Source organism: Exophiala spinifera, assembly GCF_000836115.1.
Source record: "Exophiala spinifera strain CBS 89968 unplaced genomic scaffold supercont1.5, whole genome shotgun sequence".
Lineage (NCBI taxonomy): Eukaryota > Fungi > Ascomycota > Eurotiomycetes > Chaetothyriales > Herpotrichiellaceae > Exophiala > Exophiala spinifera.
In genome coordinates, this window is record NW_015622517.1 from 3,470,080 (window position 1) to 3,494,457 (window position 24,378).

At 52.3% G+C, this 24,378-nt stretch overlaps 10 protein-coding genes across 10 annotated transcripts; 5 read left to right on the top strand and 5 right to left on the bottom strand.

Annotated features, from left to right (window-relative positions):
• Window positions 1-692: 692 nt before the first annotated feature.
• PV08_07828 (uncharacterized protein) lies at window positions 693-2,334 on the top strand (the record flags this gene model as incomplete). Its single annotated transcript, XM_016382155.1, has 3 exons — window positions 693-1,431; window positions 1,516-1,707; window positions 1,832-2,334. 3 exons carry the CDS (start codon window positions 693-695, stop codon window positions 2,332-2,334), a joined length of 1,434 nt encoding a protein of 477 aa, XP_016235257.1.
• Window positions 2,335-2,800: 466 nt separating this feature from the next.
• On the bottom strand, window positions 2,801-3,415 carry PV08_07829 (uncharacterized protein; the record flags this gene model as incomplete). Its single annotated transcript, XM_016382156.1, has 1 exon — window positions 2,801-3,415. One exon carries the CDS (start codon window positions 3,413-3,415, stop codon window positions 2,801-2,803), a length of 615 nt encoding a protein of 204 aa, XP_016235258.1.
• A 2,639-nt stretch (window positions 3,416-6,054) lies between these two features.
• Window positions 6,055-8,057, bottom strand: PV08_07830 (uncharacterized protein; the record flags this gene model as incomplete). Its single annotated transcript, XM_016382157.1, has 2 exons — window positions 6,055-7,839; window positions 7,968-8,057. The coding sequence occupies 2 exons, from the start codon at window positions 8,055-8,057 to the stop codon at window positions 6,055-6,057; spliced, it is 1,875 nt and encodes a 624-aa protein (XP_016235259.1).
• A 711-nt stretch (window positions 8,058-8,768) lies between these two features.
• Window positions 8,769-10,381, bottom strand: PV08_07831 (uncharacterized protein; the record flags this gene model as incomplete). Its single annotated transcript, XM_016382158.1, has 3 exons — window positions 8,769-9,529; window positions 9,579-9,884; window positions 9,937-10,381. 3 exons carry the CDS (start codon window positions 10,379-10,381, stop codon window positions 8,769-8,771), a joined length of 1,512 nt encoding a protein of 503 aa, XP_016235260.1.
• A 1,065-nt stretch (window positions 10,382-11,446) lies between these two features.
• Window positions 11,447-13,472, top strand: PV08_07832 (uncharacterized protein; the record flags this gene model as incomplete). The annotated part of the gene is made up of 3 exons (XM_016382159.1): window positions 11,447-11,492; window positions 11,563-11,667; window positions 11,734-13,472. The coding sequence occupies 3 exons, from the start codon at window positions 11,447-11,449 to the stop codon at window positions 13,470-13,472; spliced, it is 1,890 nt and encodes a 629-aa protein (XP_016235261.1).
• A 338-nt stretch (window positions 13,473-13,810) lies between these two features.
• PV08_07833 (40S ribosomal protein S20) lies at window positions 13,811-14,223 on the bottom strand (the record flags this gene model as incomplete). Its single annotated transcript, XM_016382160.1, has 2 exons — window positions 13,811-14,119; window positions 14,182-14,223. 2 exons carry the CDS (start codon window positions 14,221-14,223, stop codon window positions 13,811-13,813), a joined length of 351 nt encoding a protein of 116 aa, XP_016235262.1.
• A 395-nt stretch (window positions 14,224-14,618) lies between these two features.
• PV08_07834 (uncharacterized protein) lies at window positions 14,619-16,643 on the top strand (the record flags this gene model as incomplete). Its single annotated transcript, XM_016382161.1, has 1 exon — window positions 14,619-16,643. The coding sequence occupies one exon, from the start codon at window positions 14,619-14,621 to the stop codon at window positions 16,641-16,643; it is 2,025 nt and encodes a 674-aa protein (XP_016235263.1).
• A 573-nt stretch (window positions 16,644-17,216) lies between these two features.
• PV08_07835 (uncharacterized protein) lies at window positions 17,217-21,008 on the top strand (the record flags this gene model as incomplete). Its single annotated transcript, XM_016382162.1, has 1 exon — window positions 17,217-21,008. One exon carries the CDS (start codon window positions 17,217-17,219, stop codon window positions 21,006-21,008), a length of 3,792 nt encoding a protein of 1,263 aa, XP_016235264.1.
• A 1,090-nt stretch (window positions 21,009-22,098) lies between these two features.
• Window positions 22,099-22,542, bottom strand: PV08_07836 (uncharacterized protein; the record flags this gene model as incomplete). Its single annotated transcript, XM_016382163.1, has 2 exons — window positions 22,099-22,362; window positions 22,492-22,542. The coding sequence occupies 2 exons, from the start codon at window positions 22,540-22,542 to the stop codon at window positions 22,099-22,101; spliced, it is 315 nt and encodes a 104-aa protein (XP_016235265.1).
• Window positions 22,543-22,826: 284 nt separating this feature from the next.
• PV08_07837 (tRNA (guanine(9)-N1)-methyltransferase) lies at window positions 22,827-24,350 on the top strand (the record flags this gene model as incomplete). The annotated part of the gene is made up of 1 exon (XM_016382164.1): window positions 22,827-24,350. One exon carries the CDS (start codon window positions 22,827-22,829, stop codon window positions 24,348-24,350), a length of 1,524 nt encoding a protein of 507 aa, XP_016235266.1.
• Window positions 24,351-24,378: the final 28 nt, after the last annotated feature.

Here is a 24,378-nt window from a genome sequence, read left to right on the forward strand (position 1 = left end):
GGGGGTGATAAGGAGGTGAATCTGCCTTGCAAAGATAGATGGTGCTGGTAACGGAACCTCTTCTGTGCTTACCGGTGCTGGCTCTAGATGGTCGCGTTGAGATGCCAGTTTTTTTCTGGAAGCGTGGTCGGTCTCGAGGCTGAACCAGATCATTTGGCATAATGAGGTCCGGAGACCATGAGCTGTCTACGTGGATATTTCCGAGCTGTCACAATCTATCGATAATCGAACATAGAACATCAGAAGCAACACAAGAGGAAAAACTGCGTCGTGTAACTGAAATCTCAGAAGCATTTCACAGCCAATGTTCACTTGACATACGGAGTATTACGAGTTGCCACTTTGGTTCAATAAGTGGAAGCTGTGACCATACCTAATATGGCCAATGTTTGTCAGACGCCTGGGGATAGGAGATATTCAGGTGAGTTAAGGGCCGGATATTCTGTCAGACAAGCGTCGTTAATGCGGGAGGGTGGGTTTTTGTCTACTCGGAAACATCCCCGATCATTCTTTGGGCCGATTCCTCCTCGTACCGGACGTCATTTCCAGCCGTCAACACCATCAATCACAGTCAGTATTTAGCAGGTGAGTTGAAGAAATCTTTTCGCCAGTGAGTACACTTTTCACTTGGAATCTGCATTTTGTTGTGTGTGTATCTCAAGTAGAAGAGTCTTGAGCATCCATCCTCCAAGATGCCCGACCCTGATTCCGACGACGAGCGCGAGATCGAGCGACTCGCGTCCAACAACCCAGCAATGACTGTACCGGCCAGTCGAGTCATCTCCCAGCGCGAGTTCAACCGTCTCCGGTCACGATCCCATTCTCTCCAAAAAGTGCAGACCTTATCCGACCCGTCTGGCGGCTCAGAGACAATTGCCAAACGGTCGAGATCATCACCATCTCCGTCGCCCGTGCCGCCACCTACAAAATACGACGTTGGCTGGCGCAGGGTTGTCCGCAACTTCTCGCCGTCATGGTTCTCGGTCACAATGGGCACGGGAATTGTTTCTCTGCTTCTCATCACTATCCCTTTCAAGGCGGACTGGCTTTACTGGCTATCCGTGGTTTTCTTTGGTCTCAACACCGTCCTCTTCTCCCTCGCCCTCCTCATATCCATCCTCCGATACACGCTATATCCTGAGATCTGGAGTGTCATGATCGCCGACCCGACGAACTCGCTGTTCCTGGGGACGATCCCGATGGGTTTCGCCACGCTGGTCGAGAGCTGGATATTCTTGTGTTGTCCTTACTGGGGCTACTGGTCCGTCACGTTCGCCTGGGTTTGCTGGATGATCGACGCCGTCGTCGCCGCCGCCGTGACGGTATCTCTGCCGTTTCTCCTCATGAGCCAGAGCCACCAGCACCAACTCGACCGAATCACAGCGGCACAATTGCTACCCATCGCTGCCACGATTGTAGCAGCCGGAGCAGGTATGTGGTTTCCTCGCTCGGCGGGTTTGACACCCAGTACGAAACCCTTCCCACTGACACCCACTGTCTTCTGTGTCTATGTAGGTAGTGAAATCGCCGAACTGCTCTCCGATCCGAACCACGCCTTGGGGACGCTCTTGACCTCGTACGTGATGTGGGGCATGGCGACTCCCTTTGCCATGGCAATACTGGTCATCTACTACCAGCGCCTCGCGCTGTATAAACTTCCACCTCGCGAAGTGGTCGTGAGTTCGTTCCTCCCTTTAGGGCCACTAGGTAAGTCGATCACCCCGTCGGCGGATTTGCCGCTCGCAATCCCAACATTTTGAAATGGCTGTTTCAACCCATTACCGAGAACGAGTCAGGAAACTTAGCTAACAACGGGGTCACGGACTGATAGGCATGGGCGGCTACACGATAATGTATCTGGGTCGCGTGTCCCGCGAGGTTCTCCCTCGCGTCCACCTCTTCCGCGACCTCCCACTCACATTGGCCGGGGACGTCTTGTACGTTTTCGGCGTCTTCGTCGCCCTCATCATGTGGGGGTTCGGCCTTGTATGGCTCGTCTTCGCCCTGGCGACCATCTACTCGACCCGTCCGTTCCCCTTCAACATGGGCTGGTGGGGGTTCACGTTCCCGCTGGGCGTGTACGCCATCAGCACCATGACCTTCGGCGTCGAGATGCCCAGCCTCTTCTTCAAGGTGCTCGGAACGATCTTGAGTGTCGCCGTCATGGTCCTGTGGTGCGTCGTCGCCATGGGCACGGCCAAGGGTGCCTGGTCAGGGCATTTGTTCTTCGCGCCGTGTTTGAAGAATCTGAAAAAGGAGCATCGCGTGCCTGAGAATCCTCCGTCTAACGAAGAAGCTGGAGATAAGTTGTCGAAAACGAGTACGCGTACGTAGGTGCATGTGATGTCTGTACAGCTCGGTGCTTCATATGTATATATGTATTGTATGCACACGATTTTCCCTTTCCTATTGCATTCTCTTGTTCATATTGTTCATTTTTCGTTTCGACCTTAATCGTGTACTCGACTCCGAACGCATACGATATTGACCTAGGCAATCCACTCCCACCATATATATATATATATACGGCGTATCTTGCCAGACCATTTTCTCGTTCGTGAGGGGGACGAAAATCATCATGCTCTCAGAATCATATGTCTCGTGCTTCCTCGCCCCATCTCTCTCCATCGACGATCCTGCCTTCCTCGCACCCAGCAAGTTCTTGCGCATCAGCTGAGCCCTCTTACCTCTCTCTCTATGATCCAGCGTTCGACCCATCTCAGACACACCCTTTCTTTCTTTGATGCCCACGTGACGCGGCGAATTTGGAAATCTCGGCCCTTGATGGTCGGCCACCACTCTATACCCCACCCGTAGGATGTGTGGGATCAATCCACTTGACGCCCTCCGGGTTCTCGACGGGGACCACGTCCGGCAGATTCACCGCGATGGCCTCCCCGTCGCTCCTCATGAGCACGCACTCCAACTCCTCGTCCTCTCTGGCGTTGATCTCCTGATGCGGCACGTAAGGGGGCACGTAGATGAAGTCGCCGGGCCCGGCCTCGGCCGTGAACTGGAGGCTGTCGCCCCAGCGCATCCGCGCCTTGCCCTTGACGACGTAGATGACGCTCTCGAGGTGCCCGTGGTGGTGCGCGCCCGTTTTGGCGTTGGGGTGGATCTTGACCGTCCCGGCCCAGAGCCTCTGGGCCCCCACGCGCGCCATGTTGACCGCCGCGGCGCGGTTCATGCCCGGCGTCTGCGCCGTGTTGGCGTCCAGGCTGTCTCCGGGGATCACGCGCACACCGGACTCGCGCCAGTCGTCTGGAGGTAAGTCGGTCGACGACGTCGCTTGGAAAAGGTGTGCTGGGCCCGTGTGTGTGTGGCTGTGAGAGTGGTCGTGGTCATGATCATGGTCATGGTCATGAGTATGATCGTGGCCGTGGTCGTGAGAATGCGAGTGCGAGTCGGACGACATGGTTTGGGCAAAAAGTGGAAATTCGGATACTTGTAACTTGTAACTTGTGAATCCCCTTGTGGCCCTCTTTTTGGTTAAAGGAGTCACAGACTAGACCGTAATTGTCAGTCTTCGAGACGCTGTGTTTGATCGACGTTCGATTTAGTAAAGAACTGTACGAGTACGTCTTCGGATCACTTGGCAAGGCGAGACTTGTGAGAAGGTTTGAAGAGAGCACAAGGAGGTAAACTGTAGAGGCAGATGAGGAGGGGTTGAAGAAATTAAAGTGGAATGTCGTTTGCCGAAAGCCGAAGTCGTTCAGTTCAGCACCGGAGTATCGCGTCGCTCCAGCGCATATTCATTATAAATTTGGAGAGCACGAGGTGAGATTGCAATTGCGCCATCGCGAGAACGACATCAGAGCTCTTTCACCTTTCCAATCTTTCGAATCGGTGGGTTTCCTTTCCGGTCGAAGCTCAGTACAGGTGTCACCTCAGCTTCGCACCAAGCTTCTCCTGCTCGCGACCTCATTCATTGGGCGCAGGATATGCAGGATGGACGCTGAAGATATTTTGCCTCTCCTTACAAATCTTATAGGTCTGCGAGGGCTCGTCGTCGAAATGTACAGTACAGTTTCGTATCGCCGATATCTCCCGTACGCGTATTATATATGGGTTCGAACTCTCCGCCGATGGTTTGACATTGAGGTCCCAAGGAATCTGTTGACAATGCTTTTCCGATCAGAGACCAAAGCCTTCAATGCTGCATGCTTTCATTCTCTGGGTATTGGCAGTTCCATGCTTCTTCACCCGCATTCCAGCTCGTCGTGCAAAGTCATCTTGGGTTGTGATGACCACGACGGGGATATCGACGACTATAGTCTGTTCATTGGTGTTGTGGCAGTCCACTCGTCTTGGTATCAACGGTGCGTGGGGTAAGAAGGCCGCTTGGGTCTATGCTCTTCGATTGCCGTTCTGGTTCGCAGGGGGAACAGGGTGCTTGTTGGGCCATGCATAACGACACTGTGCCTTTGAGTCTAAAAGCTTCTTTTAATTCTGTCATGAACAGTTTGCCGTCTTTCCTGATTTACCATGTTGTTTCTCTTCGACTTCCTCCGTGCATTCCTAGCATTGACCGACCTTAAACAGGGATAACAGTGCCGTGGTGGGTGGTAGGTTGACTGCACGATGTTGAAGCCGAGAATGTGAAATGTCAATGGTAAGGTCTGTGGGCGACGCGAATTCCGAAGGACGTGAAACATGCACGGATGACGTTGAAGAAGTGTCACCGAAGCACCGTATGGCGCGAAGACACGAGGAACAGGGTGTTGAGAACAGAGGAGACGGATAACAGCAATGAGGGGAGAAGTGACGGCGACGGCAGTGAGAAGAGGGCACGAGGAGAAGCCATTTCCGCCATACCGAGCCCACGACGGAGACGATAATGACAGCAACAACAATAACAACAACAACAATGAGGATGACGACGACGATGACGAGGCCATCTACAGCTACCTATACATATATACATTGTACCACCAACACAACGACGACTTCGACATGTATCTACGAAAGACACGCACAACTCTTCTCCAATCCCGAGCATAAAGCTCAAGAAATTGATGAAAAGAAGAAACATCAACGGCGGCAAATGCCATACAATACCTAGAGAGAGAAGAACAAAGCAAAGCAGAGCAGCGCAGAGCAGCGCAGAGCAGAATATCAGCAACCCCACGAGACGGGATATCACACACGTACACACAATACGTACCCGCACGAAACTGAGGACCCAGGTCTGGTATAATCGAACGCAACAGTTCAAGCACTGTGCTCATCAGACCCTTCCAACCATCCCGCCTCCCCCAGGCCGTCGACAGAAACAGACGTCCGCAGCACAGAAGAGCCAGCCAACCGACAGTCGGGGGGCAACTCTGTGTGTACTGCTAGCCTGGCCCTGGGCTGTAGAGGCGCCTCAGTTTTTCACCCGAAGGTGGACTTACCAAGTGACGGCTTTGAATGAAGAAGAGAGAGAAAGGAAATCAAGAAGCAGGGGGACAAGCAGGGGTACTTATGTGAGTCCAGAACCTGCCGCCCTTAGCAGAGCATTGTGGAAAAATCCAAAATACCCGTCGTCAAAGTGAATAAGGTATTGGATTGGAGTGGATGTACCAGTTTTTGTGCTAGGCGGACGCGACATTGAGTACAACTAGGCAGAGTTGTACAACGGGTCCAGACGCGCATCGAACACGCTGTATACGCGCAGGTGGTGACGAATGATAGATTTTTGAAAGGGGCAACGACAACCACAGCAAAGGAGTTTCGGACCAAGAGACTCAAGAGGAAGCAGAGGATTAGATGCGTTACATGTACACTACGCTCACGACTGGCAACCAAGCAACCATGCAGCAAACGGAGAGGTATCCGAAACAACAACATACACTGACTATAACAGTTGGAAACCAAAAAAAGCCCACATTCGAACCAGCCAGTCCAAGATCCCCAACGTTGAATACATGTAGACCAAAAAAGAATTCAGAAACCAAAAGCATTCTCATTTTCACTCACCATCCAATCATACCAAAATTGTACAATGTGCCCAACCAAACTTCCCCCGACCCTTCCATAAAACATTTTGTTCATACAATCCAATCGGCAATTGCTTCATATCCAAATGCTATCCTCACAATGAGTGACATTAAACTCGACACCCAACTCGATTTCCTCGCCTTGAGCACGTAACTGTCCAAGGATAACATCACCGGGACTAGGTCCATCCATCAACGTGTCTTTGACATGGATGACATGTACAGTGATGCCCTTGAGCGGTCCACCAAGCTTTTCGCGAGGCAGCGGCCCCGAACTCGACTGACCGCCATGTCCATGTCCCTGCGACGCTGAAGACGAGTAGACTGTGGTAGGTGACCTGGGGCTAGCCTGAATCGATGCAGGCTTCGCTCGTCCGCCAGGGGTAAGAGGTACCGAAGCCGTGCTTGAATGACTGTTGACTTCCCTCGAAGTCTTTCGCCTCGAGTGCTGGTGAAGGTGCGTATGTGACGTCGCTCTCGTACCAACATACCCCGTGTTAGCCGTGGATGGACCGGTCGATGGAAGCCCGCTGGCTGTGCCATCAAAATTGGTCGGTTCTTCGATTTCCAGTGTCGGTACAAGTGTAGACTCGCCATTCAGGGACGTCACCGCTCGTTTTCGTTTTCTTCTCAGATCAGTAGGGGATGGTGGCTGACGCATGGTCATGTCTGGGACCACCGGGGCGGTACTTTGAGTCCGCTGGTCTATGCCCGTCATTTGATCCGCGTGTTGCTTGCGCTTGTTGATGACGCTCTTGGCCAGGAACGTCAACTCTGCAATGAGATGTCGTGGACACAGATGCCCGTACAGGTCTTCGTTTCGCACACTGTCGTCATACGAGCATTCGATGAAGATGGCCTTGAGACTGCTAGACACAATCTTGCCTGCAGCATCTTCCCACACGACATGATTCCTGGGCGATATCGAGACCGAGTCTGGCTCGACGTCCCCAAAGATCAAGATCTCGTTTCCAGTGGCATCGTTCCGAATGAAGAACGCGCTGCTGCTTACCGGCTCAAACAGGTAATTCGGGTCTGGGCCCGGAGTCGGAGGTACACCACTCCCTCCAGGGGTCATAGGTCCAGCAGACGTGCCATGTATATATGGCTGCGAGGGTAGATGCGACTGTTGCTGCTGTTGCGCCACAGCCGCGAAATAATCATGACTTGCGTCCGAAATTCGGCTCATACGTCGTGACGGAAACGTGTAGTCGCCCGTGTAGCCAAAGGAGTCGTTATGTTGGTGCCCGGAGAGACTAACTCTTCTGCGTTGACATTTCCCATGGCTAATGCCCCAACACTTGGTAGCAAGACCGTCGCACACATTGACGTAGCCCCGAGAATCGCCAGATCCGAGACGAGGGTTGCCTCCTTCGATCAGTCTTCTATAAGTCACAAATCCAACTCCATTGCCTTCGTCAGACAGATTCGGCCAGAGCCAATCATTGAAGATGTGGTTCTTGATTGCCTCGATGGTGGAGGGCAGCGCTACAATGGCTTTGGCTTCGCGGCCGTACTCAAGGGCAGGTGTGTTGATTGCCATTGCAGACAGATGGTCAAGATGAGGGTGTGTAATGAGGAAGGCATGTAGAATCTCGCGGAAAATATGCAATCCATTTGCTTTTGCAGAGATGTTGGGAAAGGGGATGCCCGCAAAGGGACCAGCCTCGAGTGTCCTCGAGTAATCCGCTGGAGGGAGGTGTTCGGAGGAGGGAGGCATCTGCCGTTCGAGGATACGGATGATGTTGGCAAGGTGGGAGCCCGCGTCGACTGCAATCATTGAGCTCTTGCGCCATTTTGTCTGAGGCGCCCGAATGAGAAGCCCGGTCACATTGTGTTCTAATGGTCCGCCTGAAGAACCCTACTTTGTCATTAGCCTCGGGATTGAAGGGGTGCAGAGGTGATAGATGTGTATATCTATAGCAAGGCATGAACGTCGGAGTCCCGAAATTGTGACATGTGAGCATCATAGAGAACGTCGTGGCATACCAGCACTATAACATGAAAGGATGCTTCGTTCTTTTCACCAAGCTCGCGAAGCTGTTTAGGAGCTTCGCGCCGAGCATCGTGCTCTCGCATCGATATGTTTATTCTTCGGTCTCAGGCTCTTTGTTTGTCCACACTCCGTCGGGCCGTTGCACAAGGCCTTTGTTTCTACAAGACGATCCACTTTTGCTGTTGGTTCTATTTGGAACCAAGCTTGTTCGCAACAAGGGTCGTCGTGTCAAGGCAGCGGTACGAGGAGTATCGGAACGGCCTGGGTTACGCGCGGCTTTAGATTGTCGAATGTCCAGACAAGGGGCAAGTCACTCAACAACACGCGACATGCTCGTTGTGCAAGCAGGTTGCCCAGGAATGCGGAGGATCAACGTTGGACATGTGGAAGTGGGACGGCGAGGAACGGGCTCAAGAACGGTCACTTCAGCTCGGGTAGGGAAGTGGTGTTGACTTCGTGAAAGGCTAGTACAGAGTAGCAAGCCTGCATCATAGTGCTGTGGTTTAGGCTTTCGCTGTGGTACACTTGTCGAGTGAATGGCCTGTCATTGTTGTTTGAATACGAATCGCAGGCGTTATTGGTGCTGCGCTCGGACTTCCCGAAGATGTGGTCTTCATGGCAACCCACGAGAAGCTGGTGATTGGTCAAGCGCAGGAGTGCGATTTATAGTACTTGTAGAAGATCTCAAAGCCGCATGCCACGATGCCAACATCTAGAAGTTCCCATCACTTCAGCTACACGAGGCATGAATTCGCAAATCATAAGTAATGTTCATTTCACACTAAGGGTATCTTTCATGATGTATGACTCGGTCCTGCCTCTTCACTTACAGCGGCGTCATATATGGGTGGTTGATCTGCTCGATCCTGCAGCAGCCGTCTCTCTTCCTCATCGCCGTCGCCGCTACTCCGACGACTTTCAGGTGGACTACTATATTCTGGTGGTGGGATGATCTGTTGGCCAGCTGGGGTGTTCTCGACCGGTTGATGTTGAACATCACTAAGATCAAGTATGCTGTTTCCGTGATGAGGAAGATCTTGCGTTGACACATGAGCCAACTGAGCCAGTGAAATGTCCGTAGGCGAGCGGAGTGGCCCAGAAGGCAATCCTAGTCTGGCAAGCCCACTCCGTGTCCTCGAGTGGCCAGGCTCGTAGGTAGGCTGCCGAGTCCCTTCTCTTCCGGTTTCGAGCAGAATGCTCCCTTGTTCACTGCCATAAGGCGGTGGTGGAGCCAAACTTCCAGTCATCGGTGCTAGACCCCATTTTTTGACATTGGCTTCGATGAATACAAAGCCCATTTGCCCAAAGTTGACGTGGACTGTACACGGACCGTTGGCTCCAACGGTCGGGAAAAAGTTCTGAGTCTTAAGGTTATGTACAACCTCGTCGAGTTTCTTGCCATTCCGTGTGAAAAAGATGCTGCCGGTGCGCGGTCGATAGCCAACACCAATGACATCTCCTTGGACGTACTCAGGGCCATAAGGTGTGGCATTAAATGGTTGATTGTATCTGCGGTGACCAGTCGAGGTATAGGCAACCGATGTTTTGTGGAAACCTGCCTCATCAGTATGAAATCATGGAATATAAAATGGGATAGAACATACCAGGCAACCTGAACAACGGATATGGCTTTGTGGTCATTCCAATACTGATCAGACTTGTCTCCGGTTTATCGTAGATCTTGGCCTCCCAGTAATACACCTCATTCTGTTTTGGCACAGGCAGGTTGCTTTGAACGCTGCATTCTGAATCGAAGAATTCAATCTCCGTCCTCGCCTCGACAAAACAATTAGCGATCTCCAACTCGGGTTCAAATTCCCACGCCGATACACCCTTCTCTTGAATGGCTAAGAACTGCGACAAGGAGATATCAGTCTGTACAGACTCTGGAGGGTTTGCTTGGGTGAAAGCTGTCGCGGTAGTTAGCGTTCTGCTGCCGACAAATAGTTGGATGGTTCCTACCTTTCGCTCTCAGATATTCCGTCCTTTGCAATTCATCCATCGTCTCCAAAGCTTCCGCCTCCTCATGCGCAAAAGCCTGTTCGTCATCATATTCGCCAGGCCGGCCTATCCGGTCTAGTATGATCCTTCCTCGGGAGGTGTACTTGAAAAAGAAGAAAACGGCCAGAACAAGAACAGCGACGCCTGCTGACCCAAACGCTGACAGTATCCCAATAAGTATTCCGCGGCCTGTTGAACCGCCATCGTTAATGTTTATGACAATAGAAGTTGGCGAGCCATCAGCATGTGGCCGAAAGCGACCGGGGCGCCAGGCACCACGGGTGACATCGGCAGATATTGAGGTGGTGGTTGGCAAGGAAGATAGAGACGTAGGAGAGTATCGTAATGAGGTATCGAATGTCATCGCCAATCGCTCATGATGGACTTGTTCAGCGCCGGGCTGCATCGCTCATTAGGCGAGAGACTGATGGGAGGAGAGAGAATTGAGTTGGAAGGTGACCTCTGTGGCGAGATGGGTGATGATGCGGGAAAAGGAACAAATGATTCTGGGCGGGGTCTGGGCCAAGCTAGACGGGCTGGCGATAGGAACGATGCGTTGGAAACAGTCGAGTTGAGTCGAGTCAATTGCGAGACCTCCAAATAGAATAGCAGAGACAAGAAGCCACCATTGTGATGATGCCAAACGGCAGGCAAAAGAATGGTTGATGGGATAATCTGCGGACGAAGGTTCCTGCGACAGGATTCTATATGAAGATGGGCCGGCGATGATGGGTCGAGTGAAGGGAGGCGCGCAGGACCACAGGACCGCAGGAGACTCGCTGCCGGGTGACGATGAAACCCATGTGACACGGATTAGCGAAGCCCAGACCCTTATTATTGAGTAGCAGCCACGCCTGGCGCCCTCTGAAAGGCCTGAAAGGTGCCACCGGAGCGTATTGTTTGGGCGTGGCGCACTAGGCCGGGGCGACCAACTGCCTCTGTGCGAGACTCCGACGGCAAACGCAGCAATACAGTATCAGGCAAGGTCACGTGATGCAACGTGATTGTGCTGGTGCAGTGCAGACTTACCGCAATGCCACTGTACAACCTCTGTGTAGAGACTTCTTTAGCCTCATGAATTCAAACTCGGCAGCGCCTAATAACGCCATTCTTTAGATCACGTCCGGCTCAAGAACATTCTCTTTACGACGACAACAACAACTAGAGCCATCCTTGATGATTTCCCCCGTTGCGTGGTCTTCTTGTTCTTGAGGCCGGCTCTTATTGTCTACTTCGATTCGAAGGCCTCTACTCCTCGAATTATCATCACGTCCGCACACGCCAACCATACTGTTCGCGACAGACGTCTAATGCCCTTTTGCGGGTCCGGGGTCAAGACTTCACGTCTATAACTTCACTGAAACTTCCACTCTGTTTCGGATATAGCAGGAACTAGACCATGATCTGAAACTCTTGAGTTTAACCGCTTTTTGGAGGAACATTGCCTGCTACGACATTGTATCAAGCAGCAATGGTGGTTTGCAAGTTTTTCCTGCAGGGTAATTGCAGATATGGCAGTATGTTCATAATCCCACCTCTTGTTTCTATATGGTTTTATTCAATGGATCGTTAACTTCACCCTCGCAGACAATTGCAGAAATGATCACCCAGGGAGCGGATTCGCGAATCAAAATAGGTTCGGGGCTTTGAGTGGCGGTGGTGCAAATCGACCTGGAGGGCCCGGTAACAATCGTGAGCCTCACCCAGGTCCAAATGATTGAAGTGGCTGTTGCTTTGGGACTGACTCTTGTGCTGTAGGTCGACAAGATTCCTGGCGCGTGAATAGTGCCGATGTGAGAACTGACTTGTCCCCTGATAAGGCCCGACCAAAATGGATCTTATCCTCCTATGGGCCCAGCGCAGATTGCCCGGCTTCACTCCTCGAGAGCAATGAGTATAGCCCGGAAGAAGTGCGCGTTCGGTTCTACGAACATGCGACCTTAGGCAAGCAAGCTGAAGCCGATCAAGAAGCGATTGCGCTTTGGAATAAAGCAGAGCAGGACATGAAGCAGATTGTCAACAATGCTGAAGACGTGACCAAATTTATGGAAGATGCAGCTAAGAAACATCCGAACAGATACGACATTGTCGAAAAGATCGGCTCAAATTCGCGGGACGATGGCAACAAGCCCGCCTCAAATACCTCAATAGGTAGCCCTTTTGGCCAGAACTCTTCCGCCAATCCATTTTCAAAACCAGCTGCCACCTCATTTGGGACCCCAAGCCAGCCTGGAGGATTCGGAAGTCCTTCAACATTTGGAAAGCCTGCATTCGGACAGACCGGCTTCGGGAACTCTGGAGGAGGATTTGGCCAGCCTTCTTCGACCGCATCTTTTGGAAAGCCTACGTTTGGCAGTTCCGGCTTTGGGCAGCCAGCATTTGGTCAGGCAGCTCAGGCATCATCTCCTCTGTCTCAGCCTTCACAACCCACAGGCTCATTCGGGCAGCCGTCCCAACCTTCTTCGACTTTTGCACAGCCGTCTCAGCCCTCAGGCTTTGGACAACCAGCGTTCGGCTCATCTGGCTTCGGTGCCAACGCTTCTAAGAACCCATTCGCTCCAGCATCTGCTTCAGGTGGGTTTGGTCAGTCCTCGACGGCATTTGGTCAGGCGTCCCAGCCAGCTGCCGCCTTCGGACAACCCAGCCAGCCTTCGGGTGCATTTGGACAAACGTCGCAGCAAAGTTCAGGGTTCGGACAAGCGTCTTCGTTCGGGAAACCTGCTTTTGGACAGGCAGCTACAGCCTTCGGGCAACCCTCGCAGTCAACCTCGGGCTTCGGACAGACCACGCAATCCAGCTCCAGCCCATCTCCGTTCAGTCAACCTGCCAATACTTCTTCCAGTTTCGGTCAACCCTCACAGCCAACGGCGTCGGGCTTTGGGCAGCCTTCCTTTGGCACAACGACGACTTCATCGTTTGGGCAACCAAGTGCTCCGGCAAACCCGTTCGGGGCTAAGGCTGCAGAAGAGCGGGTCAAAGATGAAAACATGGAGACAACATCTTCTGCGGGGACGATGCCGGTCTCTCGTGCCAATCCCTTCGCAACGCCCTCTACTCAGCCTCCGGTACCTGTACCAGCTTCAGCACCTGTTAAGCCGATCGTCAACACATCCTCCACGGCACATCCTCTGATCGGGCGGCCTCCACATGCGACACATTATACGCAGAGCCTGCCACCTCAACCCCCACAGAAGAATGGGTCGAATCAACTGAGCACATACAGAGGACAACGTGTGGAATATTTCAATGGTACACCATGTTACAACCGACCAGACGGCAAGGGGTGGGAGAAGATTTGGTTCCCCGATGCTGGAGCTACTGCAGATGTCGTGGTATTGAACCTCGAAAACAGAAAGTACGATACGCAAGGCAAGGACGACGAATACACAAACGAGATTCAAGAGCAGTATAAGTATCTTTTTGAGGAGGGTCGGTTTAAGGATGGACAGATCCCGTTAGTCCCACCCATGCGAGAATGGGATGTGTACGATTTCTAGCCTGAATGTAACGCGAGACTATAGCTTTTTGTTCGAGTATCGACGCGATAGCGGGCGAAGGTCAAAGGAGCGATATCATTTTTCGTGGTCTATGCACCAAAGGACAGAGAACTGAGGTATATGGCAAGTGGGAAACGGAAAGAGGAAAATGGAACCATGGGTGAATGATTCCGTTCAGATTGACATTTCGTCTATCATCCGCTCGAGAGTGGAATAGGTATTTTTTGGCCCAGGTCCAGAATGGTGTCTGAAATACATGTGTCCTCAAAAAAAGGACCTATTCCGTTCACTGATCCATGACCTCCCCAGATAGATGGCTTGCTGACATGCGTTTCCACTTATGCAGCAATGGTGACCTCGACCTCGACACCGGCCTCAATGTTGATGATGATCTGCTTGACAACCTCGGTCGGGGCGTTGAGGTCGATCAGACGCTTGTGGATTCTCATTTCGTACATGTCCCACGTCTTGCTACCCTCACCGCAAGGGGTCTTACGGGTGGTCACCTTCAAAGTCTTTGTGGGCAGGCGAACGGGGCCCTTGACACGGAGGTGCTTGGACTTGGCGCGCTCGAGGAGTTCAGAGCAGACCTTCTCGAGAGAGTTGACTTTGCGAGAGGTAAGGGTGATGCGGATCTTGTGGATTTTCTGAGCACGGAATCAGTCAGTAAATTTTGCGCAAACAGTCGGGCATGCGAATGTTCACATACTGGCCCCTCGCCGAAATCCTTCTCTGGCTTTTGGAAAGACATTTTGACGGTTCAAGTGTCGGTGAGAACTTGGAGAAATCGGTTGCTTGCTGTAGGAGGGTGTGAGCGTGAGTAAAGCGTCGGCGCCAATCAAGACCTGAACAACTGCGGCTCGGTAAAGTGATGAAAGGCTGGAGGAAAGGAATCCAAGGTTGAGTCGCAGTCGCATTCAAGTCTATTCCAAAAATTCATGTGCCGTTGCCAAGATTTGCAGCTTATGTAAGGCGGGCGTGAAATGATTGATGACGCTAAGCTGTTTCGGTCGTTCATAGGTATGACTGCAGGTGTATCACTACCAGTGGCAGTCACAGCAAACAACTTGAGTGGGACAAAAATCTCACCGAGAGTCTCTTCAAGCGCGCCTCTTGATCCTCGAAACGCTCTCGAGTGATTCTGAAATGAGTGGGCGCGGTGCTCAAGACCATATTCCCCCACTGGCACCATTCCCGGCTTCGAACAAAAGAGGCAGCCTGGGTGCCAATGTCTACGAGGGATATCTCGACTCATGGCTTTCTAGTATCGAATTCCGCCTTCGGTTGAGCGACGGAGACTTTGCAAAGGTACAATTCTCACAGTCAACAAGCGATGCCGAATTCCTGCGTTCCTTGCTCGAATGCGCCAGCCATGAAAGATGGGCCTTGTCACGCTCACAGAAAGAACGGCTTCTGCTAAAACGAGCGTATATGCTTCTCAAACGTCTTCTATTGGGGACAGATGTTCCGTTCGACTTCAAAGATTCCAAATTGGTCAGCATGCTTTGTCTTGTCAGCTCAGTCTATGGCTCCATTGCCGACTTGAAAACTACTATCCATTCACTGTGGGCCAGGGACAAGGTACAAATGAGCAGTGCAATCGAGAGCTGGAAGCGAATCACATCGGAGTCTCTCTCCGCTCAACCGTACCAAGAGACCGTGTCCGAAACTTTAAGGCTCTTTAACCCGTTCCTCAAGGTTTCACCCGAGGCAGGTCTCGTCTTGATGACTGGCTCTGATTACATCGAGTCGCTTATGGAAGCCTACAGTCGCTCGTGTGGACTACCTGGCGCTCTTGAACTTCCCAAACTGTTGACAGAGAACCTCTTCTACTGCCTGAGAAGCCTCATGTCAGACGGGTTACAGAACAGCTCTCTGCTATTGGATCATCTCTTCCACTTGAAATCAGAAACTGATCGGGCGACAAAGTCCAACGCTTCCACGCCGACCCTCTGCTCGAGCCTGGTATGCCAAACATCTTTCTTAAGGCATTTGGCCGCCGATAGCTCTGTTACTTCTGGGAAGCGAGGGCAAAGCTTGTTCGATGCACTCACAGCGTACCGTCAGAATAGCGCACATCTGTACCCTGCGCCAGGGCCTCGGCGGAGGAAACCAGCTAAGGGGAAGGCTCGGGCTGATATCCCTGAAGCTATGCACATTCACAAAGCTTCCCAAGTGTCGCAAGTACACGAGCTTTTTCCTAACCTATCCAATAACTACATCCTGCGACTCCTGGACCATTTCAATGACGATCCAGAGGCGGTAATTGCTGCGTTACTTGAACCGGACTCTCTTCCACCCAGCCTCCGCGAGTCAAATGGGTCCGAAACCCTCTCGATAAGCTTTGATGGACCAGCACATGATCTGGCACCGCGGCCTACCCCGCCATTACTTCCACAGAGAAAGAGTGTGTTTGATGGAGACGATTTCGACCGGTTGCAAATTTCGGCACAACGGCTGCACAAAGGCCGGAAAGAGATCAAAATTGAGGAGGATGGTGGGGACGAGCACGTCCGAAGAAAGGCTGCGATCATGGCTGCCTTGGCTGCGTTTGACAGCGATGACGACGAACGGGATGACAGTTACGATGTCGCTGATGTTGGGGGCACGGTTGACTCGACGGTAGACACAGACTCTCGGTCAAAACCAGAGCACCAGCTTGATCAAAATCTGCACGAAGAATCGTTGTTCCGAGCATGGAAGGACAATGAAGAGCTGTTTGCACGCGATAGCAAAACACGAGCGTCTACAATACGGCAAGATCTGAAGCGCCAGACGGGCATGAGCGACGAACAGCTTGAAGGATGGGCAATCATGCTGAAGAAGAATCAAAAGCTCCAAGACCGTCTGGAGCATAAGTATTCAGCTTTGGGAACGTTCCGGGGGAACCAGACGGAGCTTGCTGCTACGAGGTGGCAAGATGATACCGCTGAGGAGAGTGAGGAAGCCGGAAGCAGTAATCCGGACGGTCGAATAGGCCAGGCAAGGTCGCGTGGAAGGGGTCGTGCTCATGGCCGTGGAGGAAGCACAGCAGGTCCCAGTGGCGATGCCTCAACACAAGCGGCGAGGAAGCGCAAAGAACAAGGCAGGGGAAGGGGAGGGGCAAACCATGGCCGACGAGAGGGACGTACCCGTAAGATCGGAAGAGGCATGGCAGGGCCAGCTTCCTGACGCAGGAGAAATACATAGCTGCTATTCTATCCAATATCTCTCTCGTCAGTTTGACGTTTGATTCCACCGAGCATACATGCTCCTTGCCTCTCAGCCTGAAGTTCTCTGTAGACTGGCTCAGGCAAACGCGTCAGAAAGGGATGGAATGAAACGAACCGCTTCAGTTTCTGCATTCGGTTAGTGCGTAAATTTGCCGTGTGCTGTGTTCTGCGTGTTCAGCGTTTGACATGCGACCATCCGTCTTGCCTTCATTCACGAGCTCACGTACCTTTTATCGCTTGAGAATAGTCTGGAGAGCCTAGCAGATTGTTTGCTCTGCTTTACAGTGCTTGTCTGGATATCCGACGCGCGGTCTGAGACATAGCAGGGCATCGACAGCACTTACTAAAGTGGCAACCTGCCTATATCACCATCGCCGTCATTGCCATCTTTTGGATCTTGGGCACTATTTAAATTGTCTTTCTTATCCCAGTGGCCGGCACATCAAATTTGCAGAACTCTGGAGGTTGATGTGCCAGAGCGCGACATGCCATCCTGAAATCAAGACCATCATTTGAGCGCAAGTGGCTGGAAATGACAGGCACGGCGACTGTCAATGGCACCTCAGATGGAGCGACTCAACTGCCTTTCGACACCAGCAACGTTCTCCGGGCGTTGGACCTGATACACAATCCTTCAACAAAAAACGACATTCGACGACAGGCATCAGATTACCTGGAGAGCCTCAAAGTGAGCAGCGAGGCGCCTCAGTATGGATTCACTCTCTCCACAGATCGATCACAGCCCCCGCTGGTTCGCCATTTTGGCCTGTCGCTCCTGAGCCATGTTATCCGGCACGAGGGTCACAATCTTTCTGAAGAACAAAATGTTCAACTTCGGAACTGTGTGCTTGACTTGGGCCAATCCATCCAGCCGGCAGATCTAGCTTTCATTCGCAATAAAGTTGCCGAACTTTGGATTGAACTTGCCAAGCGAAGCTGGGCCCTGGATTGGTTCGACTTAGACGAACAGTTGGTGAAGCTTTGGTTTCAGGATCTCGTACACAAGGACTTTGTCCTGACCGTCTTGGAGAGCTTGTCCGAAGATGCCTTCGTTCGCGATGATAGCATTGCTATACTGCGCGGACGCGACCTCAACTCTGCGCTCGTGGAAGTCTTCACGTCCAGCGCCAACTACACCGGCGGGATCAAGTCCGGAGATACGGTCCACCATGTGCGGTGTGGCGAGGATGGCTGGTTGGTGCGCATCAAGCAGTTTTTGGATGAATATAACGGAGGCCAAACTACGGGCGCGGCCAAGGACACCGTGTTAAAGGCTCTTGCTACGTTGCGGTCGGCTTTCCTGTGGGTAATGACTCCCGCGATCGTGCATTCTTTGGCTCTGGCTGCAACCTGCAACTTCCTTACCCAGTCAGATGCAGATCTTATCCTTGCAGCTGTCGACGTTCTACTCTCACTCTACGGACGCCCACGCATGGAAGAGGTCGAAGTACAAGCACTCGTGCATCCTCTTGTGCAGCCGGAGAGCATTTTGTCCTTCCAACGTTTGTATTCATGGTCTGTGGTCTCAGTCGACGAGATCGACAGCAGCAACTATACCATCTCCAAGAAATTGTCGGAACTCATGTCCCTCTTGTCAGATCACATGTGTCAGTATGTACCACCGGACGCAGGGAGTCTCAACCTGGATCCTTTCCTGCACTTGCTCACTGCCATGGCCGAGCACGAGAGTCTGATAGTGTCAATTCCGGTGGTTCACTCTTGGGTCAGACTATTGGAGGTACCATCTTGGAGGAAAGCACCTGTCGTCCAGCAGTGTGTTGGGCCCCTTCTGCAAGTAGCGTCACAACGGCTCATTCAATACGACCAACTTCCTGAAGATGCTCAGAATCCCGTGGTGATCTTCGTCAATGAGGAAATCGAACTCTTTCCCGAGCGACAAGGCTTTTACCTCAATTATCGAAAACTCTGCTCGGCTGTTGTCGAGTGGATTTGTTATGCCCAACTTGAGGAGGCCATGCAGGCGGTTTTGAGGAGAGCCGATGAACTCTTGGATGAAGTCCAAGCTTTTGAACAACAACTTGATCTGGACAACTACCAGAGGCTCTCCATGAACGTCCTCAAAGCCGACGCCTATTTCGCCATGATCGATGCCGCCTTCAAGGGACTTGACCGTTGGCAGAATACGCATCGTGACAATCTATCAGCAGAACAAGAGCAAATGGGTCAAAGAGTCCGAGAAGCTTCCAAGGCTTGGATGCTGGATATGATGAGCCAAAGAGACTTCCGGGACCCTTTGATCAGAGAACGCCAGATCAAGACAGCAGTTGAAGTTTCTAACAGAGCCCTACAAAAAGATACAGGCTTCGCCTTTAACGTTCTGGAACATATCCTCTCCTCTTTTATTATCAGTAATCAGCAGAATCAGGTGTACCTTGAGGCTGTGAACGAATTGCATGGTTATGCTACGTCTGAATTGAGGCGACTTTCGTTGCAACACGCAGATTACTTTGTCACCTTTTACGACCAACTCCAATCGAAATTCACCGACCTTATCAACCAACTGGGTGCTGAGGAACGATTGCAGATTGACCTTGAGTCCACTCTCTTTTCAGTGATACAACGTGCAACGGCGGTGGATTATGCTGATCGACAAGCCAGACTGCAGGAGTTCCTCCAGCCAATTTCCGCCGCTTGGGCCAGTGAAAGCGTCCAGGAATCGCTCCAAAGCTTCGAATCCTTTGTTCACTCTCAAGCTTTTGATCGGGTAGGGCCCTATTTGGCTTCACTCCGCGCAAACGAAGCTGAAGACTGGTCATTGGTCCCGTACGACAATCACGGGCTACAACTTCAACAAGACATGGCGACCGGCTATGCCAAACTGCCGTTGAGGAGATCTAGGATACTTCTCTCCATATCAACGGAAAAACTTGAAGAAGGCTCGAGTCTACATAAGATGGCGTGTGATTTGTGGTCGCCTATGACCTCGAATATGCTCAGCCACGTTTTGCGGCTCACGAGCTACAACCACCGACTGCATGATACTGCTTCGTGGCCAGGCGTGACGCCACAAATGGAACCGGCCATCCAGCGTGTTCTTCGCGACCGGTATTGGCAGTCTGGTATTTCTGCCGGATCCGTGAGTGAATTCCACAGCAAGGTCAAATCGACCAAGTCGACTCTCGAAGGGTTCGCGTCGTCGGTACGCGGTCGCATTCGGCAAAATCTAGAGCAATGCTACAGCATTCTCCATACGTTGGGCCGACTAGGCCCGGCTTTTTACAGCATGCAGCAACTTCCGGAGATGATAGCCGAGGCCGCCATTGATACAGCGGCGCCGCTGAGTCCTCATCACTTTTCCGTCCTCATTCAGATGCTGCCCAAACTGATCGACGAATGCCCGCCAGAGAACCGACAGCAATTCCTGACACCCATTTTGGCCTCGCTCCTGCAACAAATGGACGCAAAGCTCTCGACTGAGTGGGTCAAGATGAACGAGAGAAAACAGATCAAACACGAAGAAGAAAACCTCGGCGAGGAGATGCGTGACGACGCCGTCCTCCGCGCGACGAATTACAAGGCTGTCAACCTGGTGTCTCATTGGTTGCACCCCAAACGAGAGCAGGACCTCAGCAGCAAAAAGGCAATCGTCAACGGCAGCTACCTGACGCAGGGAAACCGGCAGACCATGCGGGACTTTCTCCTGTCCAACATCAACATCCTCGACCGCCTCCTTGTCTTCATCACGCATTCAATTGCTTTCCGCGACACGAGGTCGTGCTCTACCATGCTAGAGACCGCCCGGCGCATTGTCCCCGAGTTTGCGTTCGATCGTTTCATTTCCGGGCAAGAAGCAGTGGCCGTTCGCGAATTCATTTCCACAGAAATGCTCAAAACGGCAATTACGTGCTTGAACGACGGGTACTTTGCAGATCAACAACAGTACTACGCTCAGCTCATTGCGATCATCTGGCTTTCGTACGGCCTGCCAGTTCATGTACCGGCGAGTGAGGGCCAACCGGCGCACGATCGACCTCCTCTGACCCAGACACCACGGAATGTGATCCTGAGTCTGCCCGGCATGACGGAGGACAAGGTCGACCAGGCCGCTGCAAAGTTGGCCCATGAGGGGCTGGGGGGCCGCTCCAAGAAGCTCCGAGCAATCATCTTGTCGTTGCTAGAAGGTGTGAGAGGCGTGAGACTCAGCGAACTCGGAAAGATCGACATGCGACAGCAACGGTCGAAGATTCTGGAGAAGTACAAACAGCGCGAGTTGTTGGATATGCACGGCGTGGAGGGAGACAGAAAGCCCGTCGAGGATGATGGAGTCGACCTCGGCGGATTAGCAGCCATGTTTTCGAGCTAGAAACTTGATGAGAAATAAAACACAAAAAAAAGATGAGGAAAAAGAAAGGCGAACTTGCACCTAAGATGTGGCGTCAGCCGTCCTTATGAAGGAAACAGGCACACACATCTTGGTTGGCGCCAGGCCAGGTAGTCCTTTGCTCCCTGTGGTCTTGATACGCAAAAACAAAGAAAAAAGACAGCACATCTTGTTCTGCCACATCGCAGTGGTATCTTGAGACGAGTAGATGAGCACGTATGTTTACTGTAACATTGACTAAATGGATTCAATATCAGTTACCTCGACGCATAAAGGTGACACATTCTCGCTGACTGATTGATTCAAAGCAAAGACACACCCAAATCCGGACATAGAATCTGGGCGCAACCGCTTCTTTTGATCTTGGGAAGGCGTAGTTTTCTTATTCTCACGCCTTGAGGAACAGAACAGACATTCAGACGAAGTTGCTCACGGGGTAGTCATTTCGGTTCCAAGGCCAGTGAGTGGCTCCTAGAAGACTACATAGGTACGTAGCTACCTACGACTTCCCTGGCCTTCCTCGGTGAGCTGTCAATTCGCGTCTCCGGGAGAGTGAGTAGCAGTTGGTTAAGGTTCGGGTATGATATGTACATAAGGGGTCTTTCGTTCGAGTTCCAGGAAAACAGCAAAAGTGCCAGTACTGCCGCAAGCTCAAGCCATTGAGATCCGCCAGGTTCCCTCCGTGCACCTTTGATGGAATGTTGTTTTATGTATCGAGAATGGAGGACGTCGTCGCGCTGGCTTAGTTCGTCCGTTGGCAAGTGTGCAGGTGCAATACAAGCCGGTAAAAGTATCGTCACGAACTAGCAATGGGGTTTGTTTGTCTGTCTTTTTGGTAGGTAGGTAGGTTGCTTGGTTCGTTTCACTCGGCTGTCCGTTCGGGCATCGCGGTAAATGTCGGTCGTACAAATCTGCGAAACAGACAAACTCATTAGCATTTATGTTTTTCCCACAGGAAGAAGAGTCGCCCAAGCCGCCCTTTCTTGATCTGATCTGCTCGCTCTTCGCTTCGCATGTCTCGGTTCCCGGCTCTCTCTCTCTCTCCCTCTTCCACTTCTGCTGCGTTCCACACTTACCTGTCACTATTGTATGGCTTGCTCTGGCTGCCCAGCAGCTCTTTTTCTCGCGCCAGATCCGCATAGTACCTTCTGACCTGGTCACGGTCTTCCTCTGCCTGCATCACGGGCGTCAGGTGGATTCGAGCCCACATCTTCTCCCGCGAAAGCTCAATTCTCTCGCGCTGTCCTTTGAAAAGTTGCCGCCAGCCGTAGCCCATGATGAGACCGACACCAACGAGGTACCACACCGGTCTGAATCCACGAGTAGGTAGGTTACGCTGTACATCAAGGGGTTAGCTATACCTGTCGAGGTAACGAACGGGGAGAGTGTGTGCGCTGGGTTGCCAGTCTCTCGGACAGACTGCACCAATTTCGGGGCGGCGGAAAACAAAAAAGCACTGTCGTACCCTATACTGAACGGCCTCATAGCCTCCGGTAGGCGGTAAATCCTGAGGCATCTTGAACGGGGAGAGATGTGCTGGTGCGTTGGCGAACAAACACGAAGCTTGACGTACGGGAGAGTCTGAGGTCGTTGCGGGCAGCTTTCGAAGTGAGAGAGCGAGAGCCCGAGATGCTCCAAAAGCGGCATGGTCAAACCCACTGCAATGTCACGTGATCTGAAATTTATGGCTCTCGAGCGACTCCGTGCGGTAGATACTTTGGGGTGTGCAGGAATAGTTCACAATTCTTCGCACGACGGCTCAGGGCAGAGGCAGAGGCAGCAGGTGACAAGGCAGGCACTATGGAAGCTGATGAGCGGCCAATGAAACTGAGAAAGCTCGATCATGACAAGGACGATGTTCACCAAGTGCCCACCACGCAGTCCTCGTCTAGTGTCGCTGATACTTTTGTAACGTCTGAACCATCACACAACAGTAAGGCAGATGAGCGTACTGCTAATGTTGCAGATCGGTTGTCAGACCACAATGAAGACAACAAAGACGGAGTCGGGAGTGGTGCGGCGCAGAATGGCCAGTCCTCCACAGACTCTACGCAACACCACGGAGAGGAAGTCGGCGAGCCTGCGAAGCCGATGTCTAAGAGTCAAATTAAAAAACAGCGCAAGCGCGAGGAGTGGGAAGCCGCTCGAGGTGACCGCAAGCTGAAGAGGAAGGAGAGACTACAAGCGAAAAAGGCCCGGAAGAAGGCGGCGCGCGAAGAGGAGGAACTGCGGATTGAACAAGCGAAGAAATCCGCTGTTGAGCGAGGGGAAGATCCAGACAGCGTGGTCGCGAATCTAAAGGCACAGGCATCCGCACAGCAGAAGCAGAAATCTGGACGCCCAATCCTGCTGCCTGTAACCATCATCATCGACTGTGGCTTTGACGACCTTATGATGGAGAAGGAGCGTATCTCGTTGGGCTCGCAGATCACCCGGTCGTACTCGGACAACTACCGGGCGCCGTTCCAGGCACATTTGGTCATCAGTTCCTGGGGAGGACTGCTGAAAGAACGATTCGACACTGTTCTCAGCAAGCACTACCTCAACTGGAAGAATGTTGTTTTTGAAGATGGTGATTTCGTGGAAGCGGTCAAAAACGCGGCCGCGTTCATGCGTGGCCCCAACGGCGGAAAGCTAGCTGGCTATTTTGAAAAGGCAAAGACTAGCAATGTGGCTGCTGAAAAGGCAGAGGCAAGCCACAATGCCGTTTCGGAGGACACTACCGCTTGCGCGGATGATGATACTCGTACAGACACTAAACAGCCGGCTGTGACTGAACAATCCGTCGAAAATGGCGACGGTACTTCTGGTGAGTCTGGTGCAAGTACAGAATCTACCGCGCAAACGGGTTTTTCTGCGACGACGCACAGCTCAGGGCCTGCTGCGAACCATCTACCCCAGGGCGAGGTCGTTTACCTCACCTCTGACTCTCCTCACACCCTGTCGGAACTGTCGCCGTACTCAACCTACATTGTGGGCGGTCTCGTCGACAAGAACCGGCACAAGGGTATTTGTTACAAGATTGCACGGGAGAGAGGCATAAAAACCGCGAAGCTCCCCATTGGAGAATTCCTGGAAATGCAGTCTCGAAAGGTCCTCGCTACCAACCACGTCGTGGAGATAATGGTTCGTTGGCTCGAGTGCGGCGACTGGGGAGAGGCCTTCATGAAAGTCATCCCCAAGCGGAAAGGCGGCAAGCTGAGAGCGGAGAGCGAACAACAAAGCGACGAAGAGGAGGATGGCCACGATGGAGACGATGGTGCCGATAAGGGTCACGACGAGATCCGGAAAGTACCTCAACATGCGCAGACAGATACAGTCTGACATCTTATGAGCCTTGCGAGAGGGTTTG